Source organism: Ailuropoda melanoleuca, chromosome 6 (genome assembly GCF_002007445.2).
Source record: "Ailuropoda melanoleuca isolate Jingjing chromosome 6, ASM200744v2, whole genome shotgun sequence".
Lineage (NCBI taxonomy): Eukaryota > Metazoa > Chordata > Mammalia > Carnivora > Ursidae > Ailuropoda > Ailuropoda melanoleuca.
The window spans coordinates 101000362-101019844 of NC_048223.1; the positions used below are offsets into that span (position 1 = coordinate 101000362).

At 44.7% G+C, this 19483-nt stretch overlaps 1 protein-coding gene across 1 annotated transcript in view; it reads right to left on the bottom strand.

The window, feature by feature from the left end:
- Nucleotides 1-1237: 1237 nt before the first annotated feature.
- Nucleotides 1238-19483, bottom strand: part of GOT1 (glutamic-oxaloacetic transaminase 1) — a 33311-nt gene continuing 15065 nt past the window's right edge. Inside the window, exons 3-9 of the mRNA XM_002930676.4 lie at nucleotides 15519-15642; nucleotides 14957-15069; nucleotides 14617-14721; nucleotides 12489-12639; nucleotides 12245-12410; nucleotides 11359-11501; nucleotides 1238-1804 (exon numbers count right to left, since the gene is read on the bottom strand). Coding sequence (XP_002930722.1) covers nucleotides 1665-1804; nucleotides 11359-11501; nucleotides 12245-12410; nucleotides 12489-12639; nucleotides 14617-14721; nucleotides 14957-15069; nucleotides 15519-15642 — 942 coding nt within the window. The 3' untranslated portion in view covers nucleotides 1238-1664. The remainder of the gene's footprint in view (nucleotides 1805-11358; nucleotides 11502-12244; nucleotides 12411-12488; nucleotides 12640-14616; nucleotides 14722-14956; nucleotides 15070-15518; nucleotides 15643-19483) is intronic.

Here is a 19483-nt window from a genome sequence, read left to right on the forward strand (position 1 = left end):
GGGGAGTGGGCCAGGCGTATTGGTCAATGTTAAGCCAACCAGTGCCAGGAGGAGGCAACAGCCAGACAGGTGAGAAGGTGTGTTTGGGCATTTAACGTCTTTGTGGAAGGAAGGTTGGAATTTGACACCTACCGTGAGGTTTCTCAAATCCCCACCAAGGTCAAGGTCAATGAGTGGCCTATGGACAACCACAGATTCCTCCCAAGAGCCCCCCCCCCCCCGAGTCTGCTACCCTTACTAGCAATAATCATAAATGACAGTAGCAGCTGTTTGGGCGAAGACTTTCTGTGCCAACGAGTGTGCTAGGTACACATTTGCTCATTTCTGACTCAAAACCGCCCTGCGAAGTTCAGTTTACGAAACAGGCTCTGAGTCACTAAGTGGCTTGCTCAAGGGTACCCAGCCAGGAAGCGGCAGAGTCTGGAGGTGGGAGAGCCCCTCCTCCTGAGGAGACGACATGTGTCAGAGACAGTCCTGCCTCTGAGATTCGCAGCGTGTGCCTGCAGGAGAGGCCCCGAGAAGTCCGACTACGGTAAAGAAATCTGTGGAACTCCCTAAGCCCAGCTCTCCCCAAACCAAACACAAAACACTTTTTTCACGTGAGCTTGGAGGGGACTAGAACACTGAAGGGAACACCAGCCAGTATGTCAGGATAGATTGAGGGCCCAATTCCCATTGATTGGAGCTTTAACACAAAAACATATTTCAGCACTTTGGTAGGGACATTTTCGTTTAAAGAAGTGTTTTTAATCATTTTTTTCACTCATGTCTTCCCCTGAGAGAAAAACTAAATTCTCCCTAACAAGAGAAATGAAATACTAAGAACCCAGACTTTGTGGGGTAGGTCTGCCCTTTGGAGGGCCACACACCATTTTTATGTCTCAGGCTTCTTTGGCCCCCTTGGAGGCACTGTCACCTTCTAGTTTTTTCTTTAGCAACTAGCAAATCCCTCTAGAGCATTCATTTTAAACTATGGGTTACAACCTATTAGTGGATCACAAAATCAATTCCATGGGTCTCAATCAACTTATATGTCTTTAGTGAAACAGAACCCAATAGGACAGAAAATATCAGAACACACTACTCACAGAAGGGTAAATACTGTTGTGTTAAAGTTCCATTTCAGTTAAGTGTGGGTGTGTGTGTGTATGAGAGAGAGAGAGAGAGATGTAAGTCTATTTCTTACCTTGCTTGCCCTAAGGGACACAACCATGCAGGAAGAGCAGGAGACAGACACTCTGGGTAGAGATGACAAGTTTTAATGACACAGCCAACACTCAGAATCGCAGTTGGCTCTTCAGACAATCTGATCTTTGGGACAAAATTTTGTGCAGAGTCAAGCAACACAGAGAAGCACAGGAGCGAGAGGCAACATTCTGGCTTCTAGAGCGGGAGCAAGATAACTACGTCTCATGATCAAAATTCCTTTTTATTCTTCTTAAATAAAAACCTTAATTTGCTCTGGCCTTGCAAGGGGCTCTGATCCCAGGCCCGTTTCTTTACAAGGGAGGCTGGCCTCGTGTGGGGCCCCTTAAACAGAGGCCACCTCACCAGAGCAGATCAGTCCTCCGGGGTCTCCCTCCATGATACACAGCGAGGTGGCGCAGGCAGGGGACACACGGGACAGAGGGCCGCTTTGGTGGTGCTGGTCGGGTGGTGTTTCTTCACTGGATTTTGGTGACTGCTTCATGGATGGAGGTGGCCACATAATCTAGATTTTTCGTGGTTAAGCCACACATGTTGATACGACCACTAGGCAGCAGATAGATGTGCTTTTCGTTGACCAGATATTCAACCTGCTTGGCTGTTGAAAACCAAAAGGAACACGATGAGAGTCGTACCCCTCTCAGCAACAGGGGTTCAGAGATTCCATGACAACTGCCATTTTTCCCTCTTTCCCCCAACACAGAGAAGCAAAATAAAAGGAGCTAATCTGTCCAATTCAAAAACATAGGGAAGTATGCTCATTCGATTCCTATTTCTAGACCCCAGAAAGTTTAACATGGCTCCTCCTGATGGGAAATTTTAGTCTGGGACTACCTCTCAACGGAAGCTCGCATGTTACCCTCACCAGGGCACCCTTTTTAAAACAACCTTCAGACTTAAGAACATCCCACTGATATGAAAAACTGGTTTGAAGTGCTTCCGTTAGCTCTTCCTTAACCTCTGGAAGGAAGGGGGTTTGCTTACCCCCAAACACACAGCAGCAAAATCCCTTTGACGTTTCTTTCTCACAACACACCGTGCAAGGCCCCGTGCTAGAGGCAGTGGGTGAGCGCTGCATGCGGGAACCAGCAGGCTGAGACACTGCCAAGGCCCCTGTGACCTGGCACTTCTCAGGTCTCTCATTCACACACACACAGGAGGGCTATCCCGCGTGTTTGCTGAAATGCTCACGTAGGAAACAGGAAGGGACTGCCTATCCTTCCCTTATGCCAGAATCTCTAGAGACTTTTGGTTTATTGCAAAGCCACGAGACAATTTTATTTGATTTTTGCCTGAATAATTAGCACCCTTAATTAGTACCATTTTGAAGGAATGGGTAATTGTCATGGACTGAATGTTTGTGTCCCGCCAAAACTTCTGGGTTGAAACGCTAACCTCTAATGTGATAGTATTAGGAGCTGAGGCCTCTGGCAGGTCTGGGTGACACCCGGAGAGTAGAGCCCTGTGTCAGCAGGACTGCCCTTGTGAGAGACTAGAGAGCTGGTGTGTGTGTGTGTGTGTGTGTGTGTGTGTGTGTGTGCATGTGCTCTCTCTCCCTTTCCCTTACGCCCAACACGGGAGGACACAGCAAGGCAGCCAGCTGCAAACTAGGAGAGAGCCCCCACCAGAACTGACCACGCTGGCCCCCTGATCTCAGACTGCCCCGCCTCCAGAACCGTGAGAAAGAAACGTCTGTTGTTGAAGCCTCCTAGCCCGGGGTATTATGCTACATCAGCCCAAACTCAGATGGTAATAAATCTTAATCATCAGAGGAACGAGGGAGGCAAGAGGGCATTATAGTAGGGGTCCTCATTTCATCTGGTCCCTTGAATTTAGCTAGATAACTATCAAATCATTCTGAACACCTAGGAATTCAACCTGAGATCTAAGAAAAGAATTGCTGGAATACTACAAATAGAAAGACCACCACTTTTTGCAAGGTATGAAGTGAATCGGAGGGGATTTATTGGAAGATAAATGGCAGGGGAGGGAGCCTCCCGAAGCCAGCTACTGGAAAGTGATATAGCCCTGGAGTGCAAAATCGAAACTTTTAGAAATCTGCTCTGGTAACAGACGTCCCTGCCTGAAAGGTGCTCAGTTGGCCAAGAGGGGCAGAATCCTAGGTGAGACAGTGCGGTCTCAGGATCCCCAGCCTCATGGAAAGAATGGGGGTGCCCAAGCCACTCCAATGCTTGGGAAACCCACTACAGTCAGTGAGCTCGGGAATGGCTTCTCACCTCGGTTTGCCATAAACCAGGGACCTGCTGCAGGATCGGGTGACTGCCCTGCATCCACGGGGGCCCTGCAAGGAGCAGGCCCTCAGCAGCCCTCCTCCCTCCCCCACGAGGACTGGCTCAGGAGCACACTGCACTTCACAAAAATGAAGACTGCATTTCCCCGAGAGGTTACTGAAGAGAGAAGGCTGCGATCATTCAGCTCTGGGGCTGGAGATCAGGGCTCGGCCATTTTCATTTTCATCCTCTGAAGCGGCTCGGAAAATGTTCAGGGAACAAAAGCCACATAGAAGAACCCGAAGCAGCTTACACTGAGCCTGGCCCCCTGGAAAGGGGTGGTGCAACTCCGTCCAGGCAAAGACACCTGATAGCCAGCGCAGCAGGCCCTCCCCCCTCCCCCTGAAACACCAGGCGAATGCCAAGTTTACCGAGCACCTAGAACTGCACAACTCCAGCACTAGGGGAAAACAGTATATAGAATTTGACGTTTCTTCTCATGATTCTTTCATCTTTCAGTTTAAAATTTTCCTTTCTTTTTTTTCTTTTTTTCCCTTTCAACTAGTTTATTTTATCAACTCTTTATTTTTAAGTCATTTTTTAACATTCATTTTTACATTTACATTTTATAGATATACTCTTCATTTCTGGCTTCTGGCTTCCTTTCACTGTATTCAATTTTGGTTTTGTATATATATGTTTTGCTTTCTTTACAATTTTGGGATTGAGTGTCTTCTAACAAACAGACCAAAATACACCCAGGAACAGGTGGATCACCCTGTTTTGTCCACCTGGGAGATTATATTCCCTCTTCCCTGACCCCCCTCTTTTTTCTCTTTTTCCTTTCATTTTGGTTTATGACCTCTTTGGATTTGTCTAGTGTTTTGCTTTGGTCGTGGTTGATATTTTTGATTTTGTTCCCTCATTCATCCATTCTTCTCTGGGCAAAATGACTAGAAGGAGGAATTCACAGCAAAGGAAAGAACCAGAGGTAATACTATCTGCTCCGGATCTAATCCATATGGATGTAAGTAAAATGTCAAAGCTGGAATTCTGGATAATGATTATAAAGTTATTAGCTGGGCTTGAAAAAAGCATAAAAGACACTTGAAAATCTCTTAGTGTAGAAATAAAATCTAATCAGGCCAAAATTAAAAATGCTTTAACCGAGATGCAGTGTAAATTGGATGCCCTAACAGCTAGGGTAAATGAGGCAGAAGAGAGAGTCAGTGACAGAGAAGACAAGATGATAGAAAGGCAGGAAGCTGAGGAAAAGAAAGAAAAAAACCTAATGGATCATAAGGGGGGGCTTTGAGAAATCAGCAATATCTTAAAGTGAAACAATATTAGACTTATTGGGGTCCCAGAGGAAGAAGAAAGAGAGAGAGGGACAGGAGGTATATTTGAGAAAATCATAGCTGAGAAGTCCCCTAACCTGGGGAAGGAAACAGGCATTCAAGTTCAAGAGGTAGAGAGAACATCCCCCAAAATCAATAAAAATAGATCAACACTCCAACATATAATAGTGAACCTAGCAAATTTCAGAAATAAAGAGAAAATCCTGAAAGCAGCTTGAGGAAAAAGCCCCTCAACCTACAGTGGTAGAGACATTAGACTGGCAGCAGACCTGTCCACAGAGACCTGGCAGGCCAGAAAGGGCTGGCATGATATATTCAGGGAACTAAATGAGAAAAACATGCAGCCAAGAATACTTTATCCAGCAAGGCTATCATTCAGAATAGAAGGAGAGATAAAGAGCTTCCAGGACAAACAAAAACTAAAAGAATTTGTGATCACTAAACCAGCCCTGCAAGAAATATTAAATGGGCTTCCTGTAAGCAAAGAGAGAGCCCCAAAGTTACATAGACCAGAAAGAAACAGAAACAATCTACAGAAACAGGGACTTTACAGGTAATACAATGGGACTAAATTTGTATCTGTCAATAGTTACTCTGAATGTAAATGGGCTAAATGCTTCAATCAAAAGACACAAGGTATCAGCTTGTTTAAAAAAGCAAGACCCATCCATATACTGTCTATAAGAGACTCACTTTAGACCTAAAGAAACCTCCACATTGAAAGTGAGGGGGAGGAGAACCATTTATCAAGCCAATGGACATCAAAAGAAAGCTGGAGTAGCAATCTTCATTATCAGACAAATTAGATTTTAAACAAAAGACTACAGTAAGGAATGAAGAGGGACACTATATCATACTTAAAAGGTCTATCCAACAAGAAGATCTAACAATTATAAATATTTATGCTCCTAACTTGGGAGCAGCCAATTATATAAACCAATTAATAACCAAATTAAAGAAACATATTGATAATAGTACAATAATAGTAGAGGACTTCAACACCCCACTCACAGCAACAGACAGGTCATCTAAGCAGAAGATCAACAAAGAAGCAAGCGCTTTGAATGACACACTGGACCAGATGGACTTCACAAATATACACAGAACATTCCATCCTAAAGCAACAGAATACACATTCTTCTCGAATGCACAAACTTTCTCCAGGATAGATTACATCCTGGGTCACAAATCAGGTCTCAACTGGTACCAAAAGACTGGGATTATTCCCTGCATATTTTCAGACCACGATGCTTTGAAACTTGAACTCAATCACAAGAGGAAATTATGAAGGAACTCAAACACTTGGAGGTTAAAGAGCATCCTACTAAAGAATGAATGGGTCAACCAGGAAATTAAAGAACTAAAAAAATTCACAGAAACAAATGAAAATGAAAACACAACTGTTCAAAACCTTTGGGATACAGCAAAGGTAGTCCTAAGAGGGAAGTACATACCAATACAAGCCTTTCTCAAAAAATTAGGAAAGTCTCAAATGCACAAACTAACCTTACACCTAAAGGAGCTGGAGAAAGAACAGGAAATAAAGCCTAAACCAAGCAGGGGAAGAGAAATAAAAAGATTAGAGCAGAAATCAATGAAATAGAAACCAAAAGAACAGAGCAGATCAATGAAACTAGAAGCTGATTCTTTGAAAGAATTAATAAGATCGATAAACCACTGGCCAGACTTATCCAAAAGAAAAAAGAAAGGACCCAAATTAATAAAATTATGAAAGGGGAGAGAGCACACCTAACACCAAGGAAGCAGAAACAATTTTAACAACATATTATGAGCAACTATATGCCACAAATTATGCAATCTGGAAGAAACTGATGCATTCCTAGAAATGTATAAACTACCAAAACTGAAACAGGAAGAAACAGAAAGCCTGAAAAGACCCATAACCAGCAAGGAAATTGAAGCAGTAATAAAAAATCTCCCAACAGACAAGAGTCCAGGACCGGACGGCTTCCCAGGGGAATTCTACCAAACATTTAAAGAACTAATACCTATTCTTCTGAAGCTGTTTCAGAAAATAGAAAGGAAAGGAAAATTTCCAAATCATTCTATGAGGCCAGCATTACCTTGATCCCAAAACCAGACAAAGACCCCACCAAAAAGGAGAATATAGACCAATATCCCTGATGAATATGGATGCCAAAATTCTCACCAAGATACCTGCCAATAGGATCCAACAGTATATTAAAAGGATTACTCACCACGAACAAGTGGTATTTATTCCTGGGCTGTTAGGATGGTTCAACATTTGCAAATCAATGTGATACACCACATTAATAAAAGAAAGGACAAGAACCATATGATCCTCTCAACTGATGCAGAAAAAGCATTTGACAAATACAGCATCCTTTCTTGATTAAACTTCTCCACAGTGTAGGGATAGAGGGAACATACCTCAGTACCATAAAAGCCATCTATGAAAGTAAATATCATTCTCAATGGGGAAAAACTGAGAGCTTTTCCCCTAAAGTCAGGAACATGACAGGGATGCCCACTCTCACCATTGTTGTTCAACATAGTACTAGAAGTCCTAACAACAGCAATCAACAATAAAAAGAAATAAAAGGCATTCAAATTGTCAAAAAAGTAGTCAAACTCTCACTCTTCGCAGATGACATGATACTTTATGTGGAAAACCCAAAAGACTCCACCTCAAAATTGCTAGAACTTGTACAGGAATTCAGCAAAGTGGCAGGATATAAAATCAATTCAGAGAAATCAGCTGCATTTCTATACACTACCAATGAGACAGAATAAAGAGAAATTAAGGAGTCGATCCCATTTACAATTGCACCAAAAACCATCAGAGACCTAGGAGGAATAAGCCTAACCAAAGAGGTGAAGGATCTGTACTCTAAAAACTATAGAACACATGAAAGAAATTGAGGAATACACAAAGAAATGGAAAAACATTCCATGTTCATGGAAGAATAAATATTGTTAAAATGTCTATGTTCCCCAGAGCAATCTATATGTTCAATGCAATTGCTATCAGAATACCATCAACATTCTTTACAGAGCTGGAACAAATAATCCTAAAATTTGTGTGGAACCAGAAAAGATCTCAAATAGCCAGAGGAATGTTGAAAAAGAAAACCAAAGTTGGTGGCATCACTATGCTGGACTTCAAGCTATATTACAAAGCTATGATCATCAAGATAGTATGGTACTGGCACAAAAACAGACACAGAGATCAATGGAACAGAATAGAGAACCCAGAAATGGACCCTCAACTCTATGGTGAACTAATCTTCGACAAAGCAGGAAAGAATATCCAATGGAAAAAAGTTTCTTCAACAAATGGTGTTGGGAAAATTGGACAGAAGAATGAAACTGGACCATTTCCTTATACCATACTCAAAAATAGACTCAAAATGGATGAAAGACCTACATATGAGACAGGAATCCATCAAAATCCTAGAGGAGAACACACCCTATATGACCTCAGCTGCAGCAACTTCTTGCTAGACATGTCTTCAAAGGCAAGGGAAACAAAGGCAAAAAAGAACTACTGGACTTCATCATGATAAAAAGCTTTTGCACAGCAAAGGAAACAGTCGACAAAACCAAAAGACAGACGACAGAATGGAAGAAGCTATTTGCAAATGACATTTCAGATAAAGGACTAGTATCCCAAATCTGTAAAGAACTTATCAAACTCAACACCCAAATAACAAATAATCCAATCAAGAAATGGCAAAAGACATGAACAGACATTTCTCCAAAGAAGACATCCAGATGGCCAAGAGACACATGAAAAAATGCTCAACATCACTAAGCATCAGGGAAATACAAATGAAAACCACAATGAGATACCACCTCACACCAGTCAGAATAGCTAAAATTAACAAGACAGGAAACAACAAATGTTGTGAGGATGCAGAGAAAGGGGAACCCTCCTACACTGTTGGTGGGAATGCAAGCTGGTGCAGCCACTCTGGAAAACAGTATGGAGGTTCCCTAAGAAGTTAAAAACAGAGCTACCCCACGGCCCAGCAATCGCACTACTGGGTATCTACCCCAAAGATACAAATGTAGTGATGCGAAGGGGCACCCCAATGCTGATAGTAGCAATGTCCACAATAGCCAAACCGTGGAAAGAGCCAAGATGTCCATTGAAAGACGAATGGATAAAGAAGATGTGGTTCATATATACAATGGAATATTACTCAGCCATCAGAAGGGATGAATACTTAACCATTTACATTGACATAGATGGAACTGGAGGGTATTATGCTGAGCGAAATAGGTCAATCAGAGAAAGATAATTATATGGTTTCGCTCATATGATGAATATAAGAAACAATGCAGAGGATCATAGGGGAAGGAAGGGAAAACTGAATGAGAAGCCATCAGAAAGAGACACAAACCATGAGAGACTCTTAACTATGGGAAACAAACTGAGGGTTGCTGGAGGGGAGGTTGGGGGGGGAAAGGGTAACTGGGTAACAGGCATTAAGGAGGGCATGTGACGTGATGAGCACTGGGTATTATATGCAACTGATGAATTACTGAACATTGTATCTGAAACTAATGATGTATTATATTTTGGCTAATTGCATTTAAATTTAAAAAAATAATCAGAGGAACAAACACTATGTGCCAGGCAGTGTTCTAAGCACTTTATAGTAACTCAGTTAATCTTGATAATAACCTTGTCTTTCCCATTGTACTGATAGCGCAGAGGGAAGTTAGAAGACCTTCCCAATGTCACACAGCTAGTCAGTGGTGGGTCTGAGATTTTAAGGCAGGCAGTGTAACTCCCAAGTCTGAGCTTTTAGCCATGAGCTGCCTCCGTCTTGAAGTAGAAAATCTGGACCCTCCGTATGGAAGTAGAAAGTCTGGACCCTGTACACAGGGCTCCCATGGACCCTTCCAAACAAAGTGACCTTCCGAAGTAGCCTTGGCCAGCGTGAACTGTTTGAGTTACAGTCATGCGAGGAGACAAGGCCTAACCTCACACACCATCAGAGCCACAGGCACACCATCTCTAAAGGTGAAGCCCCACTGGCAGGCGTGGTTCCAGGGCTCCAACCCTGTTTTTTGTTTATTTTTAAGATTTTATTGTTAAGTAATCCCTACACCCAGTGTGGGGCTCGAACTCACAACCTCGAGATTACGAGTTGCATGCTCCACCACTGAGCCAGCCAGGCGCCCCAACTCTGTTTTGTTTTGTTTTTTAAATGAAAATGAAACTTCTCTGCATTTTTCAGGAGCAGGGAGCATCACAGCTGAGAAGCTAAACTTACGGACTCTTTCCCAAGAAAAAGGCCAATACACCTACAAACAATTTTTCAAATATCAGTTCAGGGGCTTCACAGATGTCCTAGAGCAGGACACAGACGACAGGCGGCAAACCCCCGCTGTGAGGGACAGAATGTCATAAAGGAAGCACCGGCAGCGTGAGCACAGCAGAACCGAGGTGGTGGGTGCAATCCCTGCAAGTGCTCTGTTCTAACATTTCTCCCAGTAAAATGTTGGGAGGGAAAAACAAAAACGTGTTTTTGAAAAGGGTAAAGAGTGCCAGGTGCTAAAAATATAACTTCCATGTTACAGGCACGGGTCTGTTCTCACAATTTTTAAATTCATAATAAAACCAACTTCCTACTCTGGAGAGTGGAATAATATGGGTATTTCACGGGGAGACATCCCCACCTTGTGAGCCTTTAGAATACACTACTAAATACCATTTCCATTACACTTAATATTTTAAAAACTGTAAAGGATGATTTTACTTATTTAAGGGAACTAATGCCCTATTCCGGAATCACGAGGACACCTATAGCTAACTGACTTCTACTTTTTGGGAAGCCTCATTTGCCCTCAAAGTATTCCTAGGGGTCTACAATATACAGTTGCCACCACCTTTCTTGTTTATATTTCCTTCTGCTTTTTCCGAGCCCATTTCACACAGGCACCCTGATGGCCCTGGTTTACTGTGTTGCCCAGCACCGCTGATGTTCCACTTACCCACACCAGGCACAAACTGTCCCTAGAGCCATGGGGACACAAGCGCCACACGCAGGCAAGTAGCCACATCAGCACCATGTGACCCATGGCTTGCCTAGTAGGTACTCAGGAATTACTTATTAAATGAATGAATCCTCTATCCGCAGAAGGACAACTTTCAATGGGCTCTCAACTCCAACTCCCAATCTAAGTTCTTATTTATGAAATAGAAAGCTCACTCCATAACCTCTTTTCAGGGCAATGCTTGGAGACTAGGGAAGACCAGTTAAGACATTAGGTCCCTGAATAATCAGGTATAATAATTATACTTAGGATTAAGGAAAAGCCTAAAGGTGCCTGAGCATTTATGAGACCTTTCATAAAGCAAGGCTCCGGGCTACAAATGCTGTTACTTCCCAGCCCACAAAAATGAAAATACCCTAGTTACAGGTCAGTAGGTTTTCACTAAGAAAACCTAACTTGTTCTGGCCCAAAGTCATGGTTGACCAAAGAGGTGACAGCTAAAGGAGCCAAACCCAAGAACCCGGAGGGCTGTGTCTGATGGTGAGCATTCGAGGTGGTTGGGGGACACTTACGGTTCAAGCCGGTGAAGCTGAACATTCCAATTTGCTCAGTGATGTGGTTCCAGGTTCCAGGAGTCTTGAGGGCTTCTAAGCGTGCCCTGAGTTCAGATCTCATGGTCAGAATCCGGTCAGCCATTGTCTTCACGTTACCTGTCCTGAGTGGACAGCAATATAAGTACCAATCCAGATAGGACAGATAGATGGCTCACAGAAGCACGTAGGTTTTAAAAATGTTATTTAATCTATATGCTGAAAATGAGATCACGACCTGCCTGTGATAGTATGTGGGTGCCGGGATGGGTGGACGAGCAGACCAGAGAGAGACTTACCAGGCAGAAGGAAGGGAGTGAGCTTCTGACGGGGTTTAGTGCTCATCTTGGATCTACTGGCAGTAATACCACTCATGTTTTAACCCAGAATTCACCTAGGTACTGACCCAGACGGGACAATGTATTTTATCAGGCCTAATTAAGTAGATGGTAGATTTAGCTACTATGTAAAAATTATTGTTTCAAAATAAGGAAAAATGTATGCAAATTAAATAAGAATGAAGAGTCCCCAAATTGTCACACTGACTTGCAGCTGGGTAATCTATTCTATCAGGAATTCCTTCCTGTGTCTCCCAACTGTTAGGGGAGGAAGCCTAGTGCTGGGAGGGCAGGGGAAATGCCCCATTCATTGAGTGCTTCCTCCTCTGTGCCGACGCTGGGTTACTCACACATGTGTGTGATACTCATGGGAGTACGTGCCAGCCTCATTTTACAGAAGGACCTGAGACTCAGTTTAAAGTAATTTTGTCCTGCCTCTGCCAAAATCAAAGGAAGAGACGGTTACATGTAACGGGACAATTACTGTTCTGCATTCCCACGCCTCACCCATCGGGCTTCATGTCCCTTACCATTCCTTAAAGAGCTCAGGGTTAGAGAGGGTACAGGCCACAATTCGCGCTCCCTGAGCGGGGGGGTTGGACCAAGTAATTCGCACAATCTTCTCCATCTGGGAAAGGACCCGCAGGATGCTATCAGGATCTTTTGCAACCACGGTCAGATTGCCCACTCGCTCATCTAAAGGGAGGGATGAGAGTCAGCTCAGAGCACTGGGGCGGGAGGGGTGGGTCAGGGCTGTAACAGGAGAGCACTCACTGTAGAGCCCGAAGTTCTTGGAGAAGGACTGGGCGCAGAAGAGCTCAAACCCTTCAGACACGAAATAGCGAACAGCCCAGGCGTCTCTCTCTAGGTCTCCAGATGCAAAGCCTTGATAGGCTGAGTCAAAGAAGGGGAACAGAAACCGGCGCTGCGAGGAAGGAAAGCGAGTCAGGGCAGGAGATCCTTCTGGAGCCAACCTCAGACACCAGCCTTCCTTCCCCAACTGGTGCCCGTACAGAATTTCTAATACTACCAATTTCTCCTCGCTCTCCCTTCCTGCATTCAACCACCACTTTACATCTGTTTCTCTGTTCAGCTAAATACCAACCAACGAATCTAACAATTGCAGTAAACCTCATTTTTTTTTAAGTATATTGTCCTAGAGTGTCAAGCCGCCACTTTGCCAACAGGACTCATTTGTGAGGCATGGAGGTAGTGTCCTGTGTCGGTGGAGTCTTCCCTCTGAACTCCTGGTGTGATAAGCTTAGTCAGCTTGGTCTCCCCAGGGCTCCCCAACAACCTCGGGGCTAGTCTACTGGGCACTCAAGACAAAGGAGACTGTGGAGTCCCTACACTCACCCCTCCAACCTCCTCAAAGGACTCCCCACAACTGAGCTTGCCCCTCCTACTGGGCTCATGCTCTGAGTGGACACCACTTCTATGCCTCCAACTGTCCAAGCCAGGGGCCAGGGTACATCCTCCACTCCTGCCCCAGCAGCTCCTCCCCGCACCCAGCTACACCCAACCACATCCCATTTCCTATCACCCTATCTCCTGGGAGCTCGAGAGTCCTTTCAGGTCTGCCCCGGCCATGGCCTGCATTCAGCTCCCTGTCAGCTCCCACCCAGATCCCAGCAACAGTCTCCTAACTGCTCTCTGGGCCTGTCTAATCCTGCCTCCCTCTGATCCACTCCCTGCTACGTAGCCTGAAGAGTTTTGATGACATCAAAGTTTTTCAGTGGCTCCCCACTTGCCCTCCAAATAAAGTCCAATGCTCCGCACAGGATCTGGCCCCCATTTACCTCTAACTCACTCACAACCCCTCAGAACTCTAGGCTGTACCGAGAATTACTTCCAGTTCCTTAAATGGGCTTTGACTTCTGCCTTGGGCTTTGATCACACTCCTCCGTCCATAGGGAACATTCCATCCCTGCCAGCCCCCACCTGTACTCATCCTTCAAGTTTCAACATGGCTTCTTCTGCCACCAATGCCCTCCCAACACACATGCGCACACACATACACACACGCACACGCATTCCCCGAAGTCTGGGCTACGTGCCTCCATGTAACCCCATCAACACAGCCACAGTACTTGGCTGTCTCCCCAGACAGGCTGTATGCTCTCTGAGGGCAGGGACTGTCTCTGCTGGGCTCATTCTTGTACCCCCTTGGTGCCTGGCACGTAACAGTTTCTCACTGAGTATTCTTTAAACACGTTAATGAAGAATATATACACTTTGAGCTAGAAATTCCAACCTAGAAAGTTATCCCAAAGAAATAATAAAGAGGAGTCTTATACATAATTGTTCAGAAGAACAAGAAACCTGAGACCTAAATGTCCATCGACTGATTTAATCAATCGCTAACATGACATAGCCATGCATGGGAACTGTGTTAGAACTTCAAATAGCATGTAAAGGAATTCAAATGAAAGACAAAGTATGTTACAAAACAGTTTAGATTGGGGCGCCTGGGTGGCACAGCGGTTAAGCGTCTGCCTTCGGCTCAGGGCGTGATCCCGGCGTTATGGGATCGAGCCCCACATCAGGCTCCTCCGCTATGAGCCTGCTTCTTCCTCTCCCACTCCCCCTGCTTGTTGTTCCCTCTCTCGCTGGCTGTCTCTATCTCTGTTGAATAACTAAATAATATCTTTAAAAAAAAAACAAAACAGTCTAGATAAAATGATGCCATCTTTGTGAAAGAAATATATTTACATGTGTAACTACTTAAAAAACAAAAAACAATATTCTAGATACAAAAATAGTAATAGTAGCTTTCAATTAATACTTATTTTCTTCTTTGGGCTTTTCCCCATTTTCCAAACTCTTCTGTAAACAGGTATCGCTTTTGAATACATACAATAATAATGCTATTTTTCAAGAGATGCTCTGAAAGGGCAGTTACCTTCATGACAGAGGCGATCTGCTTCCACTGCTCCGGAGTTGGGTCAGTCCCCGTTGGGTTGTGTGCACAGGCATGGAGGACAAAGATGGAGAACTCGGGGGCATTCTGAGGGGAAGGAAGCTATGTCAGCTCCGATGGTAGCAGCAATATCCAGGGGTCACAGTCAGTGACACACTGGGCCAGGGGCAGTGTATTTCTTCCTCATGTGCTAACACAGAAACCACCATTTTGGTCTATGCAGGGATGTTTCAGACTCTCTCCCTTATCAACTGATCCAAAGACCTTTCCCTGCTCCTCCTGACACCACAGGGATCTGTTCACTTTTCATCTAATTGCCCACCTCCAGATCATTCAGGAAACCCTGGAGATCAAGTCCTCTCTTCGCTGCATCCCAGTAGTGATAGGACCGAATGTCTTTAAATCCAGCGGCAGAAAACACACCGTTATGATTCTCTGCAAGCAGAAGGGTAAAAAGTTAAACGCTTTGACAAACATGGAGGCATAACTGGAAAGGACGACACTCACAGGCCCGGCATTCCCTGGGCAACACTGAGGTGAGGGGTGAAGACTCAGAAGAATGGCTGCAACCACCAGGAACAAGTTCAACCAGTCAGTCGTGCTAAACTTAAATCCTACCACAGTGAGACTTCCTGTATCTACACTTTAGGCCTCCTCGGGGAAGTTTCGAAAACATGAGTCTACCAGGAGTCTTGAAAACAAGTATTCCTAATCGGGACAGCAGCATCGGGTTACTCATGTACTGCCATAACCCACTGCTCGAGCTGTTCCCAAATGTCAGTTGATCCAGGGCTGGGTTACATTTTCTGCATCAACAGTGAGAGTCATGAGGGTAATTCCCCCGGCCCCTCTGTTTCTCCTCTCGCCGCTGCTGAAGGACTCACCCCAGGTTGGTGACGACACATAGACGGGTGTGTCCTTGTTGTTCGTTCCATTGTACCATCGTGCTAAGAACTCGGCTCCGATTCGGAGTGCGCCTGTCCCCCCCAAAGACTGCACACCTCCAACCTGAAAGAGAAGCAGCAGCAGGGTCAGCGGCCAATAACGGTGAAGTCAGATGATGATTAGTAAAACTGTGGTAACGATGAGCACTTACGTGGTGCCTGCTCTGTGCTAAGCCCTTTAAACATGTTATCTTACGGAAAGCTCATGACTACACGACAGAGATACCATTAGTTGCCTATGCTTACAAATGAGGAAACTGAGCCTATGAGAAGTGAAACACTTCGCTCAGTAAGCAGCCCCTGAGCACTAAGGCCAGGTCTTCAACCCGGGACATCTGGGAGTCTGACTCTCAGAGGAGCTTCCCATCTGAACACAGGTCGAGGACATACCCAGGCCACATCTGAGCGGGCCCGCCTGGAAGGCAAACCTGTCCCTTTGGCACCCGTCCCAAGATCAAAAAAAAAATTTTTTTTTAAAGATTTTATTTACTTATTTGACACAAAGAGAGACAGCCAGCGAGAGCGGGAACACAAGCAGGGGGAGTGGGAGAGGAAGAAGCAGGCTCCCAGTGGAGGAGCCTGATGTGGGGCTCGATACCAGAATGCTGGGATCATGCCCTGAGCCAAAGGCAGACGATTAACGACTGAGCCACCCAGGCGCCCCCCAAGATCAAAATTTATGCCTCTAGCAGAAGCCTGTGAAATAATGTCTCCAGCTTCCCAGTGACCTCGATGTGCAATACCCATCGCTATAAAGCAGGCTCATCGACCCGGAGAAATGTGCTCTAACAAAGGTGACGTGTGAAGATGACTTTCCTTAACTTCCTCGTATCTCAAAATGACCTCACGTGGGCAATGGCAGAGTCCTGGATCTTCCCGTTACAAAAGACGTTCACACACATTCTTATTTGATTCTTACACAACTCTCTAAAGTCAGTCCCCAACTCACACACGAGGAAATCAATTCAGAGAAGTGGTCTGCGCAAGGCTAGGAGCGGCAGAAACGCGGTGAGCGGCAGAGCTGGAAATGAATCCAGGAGGCCGTCTCGCTTCAGATCCAGTCACCTTGCCTGGTGATGCTGCGCTGCCTACAGGCCTCCGATTCTGCCCTCTCGCAATTCTTAGTAGGCTTTGCGTGACTCTTTCAGTACGGAAATGGCCTACACTGCTCAATACGTCTAAAGGACTAAGGAGAAAGAAAGAAAAGGATCATCTGAGAAAGTGTATCTGAGTAAAAGGAAGGCACACCAGTCTAACAGTGGCAACCCCCAGGGAGCAGCCTATGAGGGGAACAGCCATCAAAGGGACTCTGGCCTATTCTGCAAGTTATTTTTTAAATTAAGGAGAATATATTCATGTATTATTTGCAAAATTTTAAAATAATTTCTAAAATATATTTAGCTCTCTGGGATTTGCTGTAAAATAATTCACCTTTGGCATGGGGGCTGGGGGTGGGGGGGAACTAGGTAACGGACACAACACGGGGGTTTTTGTTCATCACATTGTATTATTTACTTTTGTAAATATCTGAAATTTTCCACAATAAAGATGGTCTAAAAAAACCCTTCCTAGACAAAGAAGAAAAACTTCTAAATTTTTTCAAAAACAAAATACTGATGCTAAAAGATAACAAAGGGAAAAAAATGGAAAAAAGGAGAGACTGAGCTCATTAACTTTCCAAACAAACACTAATGAATGGCACAAATCCAACAGTACACTAAAACATACCCCTTTGCTCAGGTAACAGTCCATGAATGCGAGGGTGTTAAGAAATATTTTATAAAATGTGTCATGCTGGGCGTCTGGGTGGCTCAGTCAGTTAAGCATCTGACTTGATCTCAGCTCAGGTCTTGATCTCAGGGTCGCGAGTTCAAGCCCTGAACTGGACTCCACACTGAGCGTAGAGCCTACTTTAAAAAAAAAAAAAAAAGGGTCATGCTGCTAGGTAGAGAAAACCCAAATGATCTTCATGACAGATTAAAAGCGTAGCTATTCCTGATTTTGATGCTCAGTAAAACAGGAGATAATGGAATACTTCTTGAAAATAACAGGAAAAATTCATTCAGCCATGATGAATAGGTCAGCTTCATGACGAAGAGTGAATCGTTGGCAGAAACCCTTTGTAAGCCAAGAACGAGGCAGTGATACCAATTATCACCATCTGCCATTCCTCCCCAGTGTTCTATTTGTACTCAGAGGTCTGAGCGTCTGTGAAGGAATGCTGCCTGAAATGTGAAACAGCAGCAAAGTGGGCACTTGGGAAGGAGGAGCGTGCACGGTCTCACACCGTAGGCGAACCAAGACAGCAGGCTGGCTGCAAACGGCCAGCACCCCAAAGGCTGGGCACACCAACGTACCCGTCCTTCACAGTGACCCACTGAGCGCCAGGCCCCTCCCATTACTTTCAAGGTCTTTTTGTTTTTTAAACATTCTATTTATGTATTTGAGAGAGAGAGATAGTGAACACAAGCAGAGGGAGAGGGAGAAGCAGGCTCCCTGCTGAGCCAGGAGCCCCACGTGGGGCTCGATCCCAGGACCCTGAGATCATGACCTGAGCTGAAGGCAGACACTCAACCGACTGAGCCACCCAGGCACCCCTACTTTCAAGGTCTTGCCTTCACATGTCATCTATCTGGACTCTTCACACAAATCACTACCAAGGTGATGTTAAGCCATATGCGGATTTATTTTTCATGGATTTGTCACCAGCTAAGTTGAATGTCAACTTTATCCATTATTTCATATTTCAAGCACCTAAGCAATTCTGGAATGTTGATACTTCTATACAAATGAGCAAGGCTCCCCTGGAACCTGGTTTTCAGTTACCATGGATATGTGACAAGTGTATGTGGACATCACGTGCAAACATTTCCAGGTATAATCTTTTATTTCCTTTCTCTCCCACTTCAAAACGCACATTCATTAACTAAAAGAAGTCAGAAGGTCAGTAGACTAGATTGAAAACATGTTTGGAAGAAATAAACCCACTTCAGTAACATTAACTAATCCTTTACATTCGTGACGTGTATGACACTTGACATCAAATTCTCAAGAAATTACCATTCCCCAAAAATTTATTGAACATCACATGGCTTCGGTGAAACACAGACTGTATCAGCAATTAAAAGAGAAACATTTGGGGTGAACCAATAATGGGTCAATCTGGTCATTCTGTGAGCTGAATTTTGGCAAAGCGTTCTACAGCCCAAGGAAGGCCTGCATTTGGGATGAAGGAAACAAGCGTAGGGTTCAAAAGGAGCCAGGCAAGTAGCCCTGGGTGGCTACACTGGGGGTGTCCAGAACAAGAAAAATCCAGTAACACATGGTGTGCGTGATGCGTGGAGGGAATCTACACTCCCAATTTAGCTACATGGCTGGAAGAAATCCCTGCCAGACTCGACAACACTTGCCTGAGTCCACAGTTTGCCAGTGTGAGGACTTCACTGTCAGGAGCAGGAGAGTGGACCAGAAGCTGCTTATGGCCCAGACCATGCCACATGCACCTGGGCACCCCTAGCAATTCACACGGGCTCTGGCACAGGCTGCTAACACGGACAAAGCTGATGAAGAAGACGACGGTGTGGAAAGGATGAGCCACAGCAGAAGCCCGAAGGCTCCCAGAGGTGACAGTCGAAGTGAGGTCCTGGGATGGCATCACATGGCCCACAAGCCCTCCCACCGACGGCGGCTCAGGAATTTCCGAAGCTGAAATATTATAATGAAGGAGGTGAAAACTGGACATATGGTCTGGATCCTAAGGTCTGAAAATAGAAAGCAGCAAGAGGCAGTGTGGCAAGTGTAGAAAACAGGTCTCCTCAAAGTGGTCGATGGACCTGGTAATATTAAATCTTGAGAAAAAAAATCTAAGGGAAGACATGATTACTGATTGTTTTCTGGCCCATTCA